We start from the raw sequence: 1,824 nt of genomic DNA on the forward strand, positions 1-1,824 counted from the left end.
GCGGCAGCAGGTCGCCGGGCGGCGGCGGCGGCCCCGTGAACCAGGCGCTCTCCGGGGCCAGGTGTGGCGCGGGCGGGTCGAAGCCGCGGGCACCGCTGCCGTCACGCTCGAAGGCGGGCGGGGGCAGCCCGCCGGGCGGCCCCACCTCACCATGGTGCCCCAGCTGCTGGAGGCTGGGCGGCCGCAGGCGCTGCTGGCTGCGCGACGCCATCTGCTTCATCACCAGGGCCGCGTTCTGGCGCTGCGCCAGCGCCGGGTGCTCAGGGCCGCCATGCGGCAGCGGCCCCCCAAAGGCCTCGGGTGCCGGCGGGGTGAACTCGCCCGGCAGGCCGGGGTAGGCCGTTGGGGAGAGGTGGCTCTCCATGGCGGGGCCGTGCATGCCGCCGCCCCAGGACGCACACCGCTCGACGCCGGGGTTGCTGGGGAAGTCGAACCGCGGCCTCTTGGCGACGTTCACGTAGGGGGCATCGAAGTGCTGCAGTCTTTGATTTGGTGGCTGTTGCGGAGGAGGGTGCTGCATATTAAACACAGGGTCGGTGTAGGGATGCATATTCCTGTTCTCCAGTCTGTGAATAGGGTATTCAAACTGTGCATGCTGGTTCTGCATTATTGGCCCATTGTCCTGCAAGTTGGGATTGGGAGCATTGGCTTCTGTTTGCTGTTGCCTAGGGATGGCTGGCGGGCAGGAGTTCTGTCTGGCCAGCAAACCTGGCTGCTGCTGCTGCTGCTGCTGCTGCTGCTGCTGCTGCTGCGGCTGCTGCTGCATCAGCGGGTGCCTGGCGCTGGTCCCCGGCTCCAGGCTCGCGGACATCTTCCGCGCCCCCCCGAAGCGCTCGAAGAAGACACCGTGCTGCTGCGGCGGGTGCGCCTTGGCCACGGCCATGCCCGGCGGCCGCGGCAGGGCGGGCGCCCCCGCGAAGCTGCCGCCCGCCGGCACCTGCCGCCCGCCGCCGTAGTGCGGCAGCTGCCCCTCGGGCTCCGACGGGGAGAAGACGGGCAGCTCGAAGTGCCCGGCGGGGCCGTCGCCGGGATAATTGTATTCCAGAGAGTCCACGCCGCCCTGCGTGGGAAGCCGCCGCTGCTCCAGGCCGTGGGGCTCGGCGGAGCCGGCCGCGGGCAGCCCGTGGAAGGAGGCGGCGCGGTTGGGGGACTGGTCGAGGGGGAGGCAGGGCGCCGGCACCGCGTGGCTGGAGGCGCCGGCGTTGTGGTGCTGAAAGTCGGGCAGGTTCCCGGGACGCTGCTGCCCGAAGCCCTCGGCGCCCTGGCTCTCGGCCATGTGCTCGTAGCCGTCGGCGAACGCCGTCTGCCCGCCCAGCGCGCCGCTGTAGCCCAGGAGCCGGCCGCCGTGCACGCAGGAGGCGCCGGGGTCGGGCCCGAAGTTGCCGCCGAAGTGCGGGTGGTGCTGGTGGGGGTGGTGGGCGCCGGCGTGGCCGCCGTGCGGCTGCTGCCCGCCGAAGAAGCCGTGCACCGGCGGCTGCATGCCGCCGCCGTGCAGCTCGGCGGGGCCGCGGCCCGGGAAGCCGTACGCGTCCCCGGCCAGGCTCATGTTCATGCCCAGGAGGGGCGGCTCGCCCAGCGCGCCCAGGGCCGGGTCCACCGCCGCCGCCGGGCCGCCGCCGGGGAAGGCCGGCGCCTTGAAGTGCGAGCTCATGCTCAGTCCGGGCTGGCCGAAGCCCCGCTCCCCCTGCCCGGCGCTCCGGCTGCTCATCTGCGGCTCGAACTGCTCCAGCCCGAACATGCCGCGCGGCTCCGCCGTCCCGCTCCCCTCCGCACGGCGGCCCCGCTCACATCGTGCCCGCGCCGCCCCGGCGCTGGGGACCGGCC

The 1,824-nt window shown here is 73.7% G+C and overlaps 1 protein-coding gene across 1 annotated transcript in view; it reads right to left on the reverse strand.

The window, feature by feature from the left end:
- MN1 (MN1 proto-oncogene, transcriptional regulator) overlaps nucleotides 1-1,738 on the reverse strand; it is a 42,273-nt gene extending 40,535 nt beyond the window's left edge. The window contains exon 1 of the mRNA XM_026071547.1: nucleotides 3-1,738. Coding sequence (XP_025927332.1) covers nucleotides 3-1,738 — 1,736 coding nt within the window. The remainder of the gene's footprint in view (nucleotides 1-2) is intronic.
- Nucleotides 1,739-1,824: the final 86 nt, after the last annotated feature.

The sequence above is a fragment of the Apteryx rowi genome, unplaced genomic scaffold (assembly GCF_003343035.1).
Source record: "Apteryx rowi isolate R43461 unplaced genomic scaffold, aptRow1 scaffold_328, whole genome shotgun sequence".
Classification (NCBI taxonomy): Eukaryota; Metazoa; Chordata; class Aves; order Apterygiformes; family Apterygidae; genus Apteryx; species Apteryx rowi.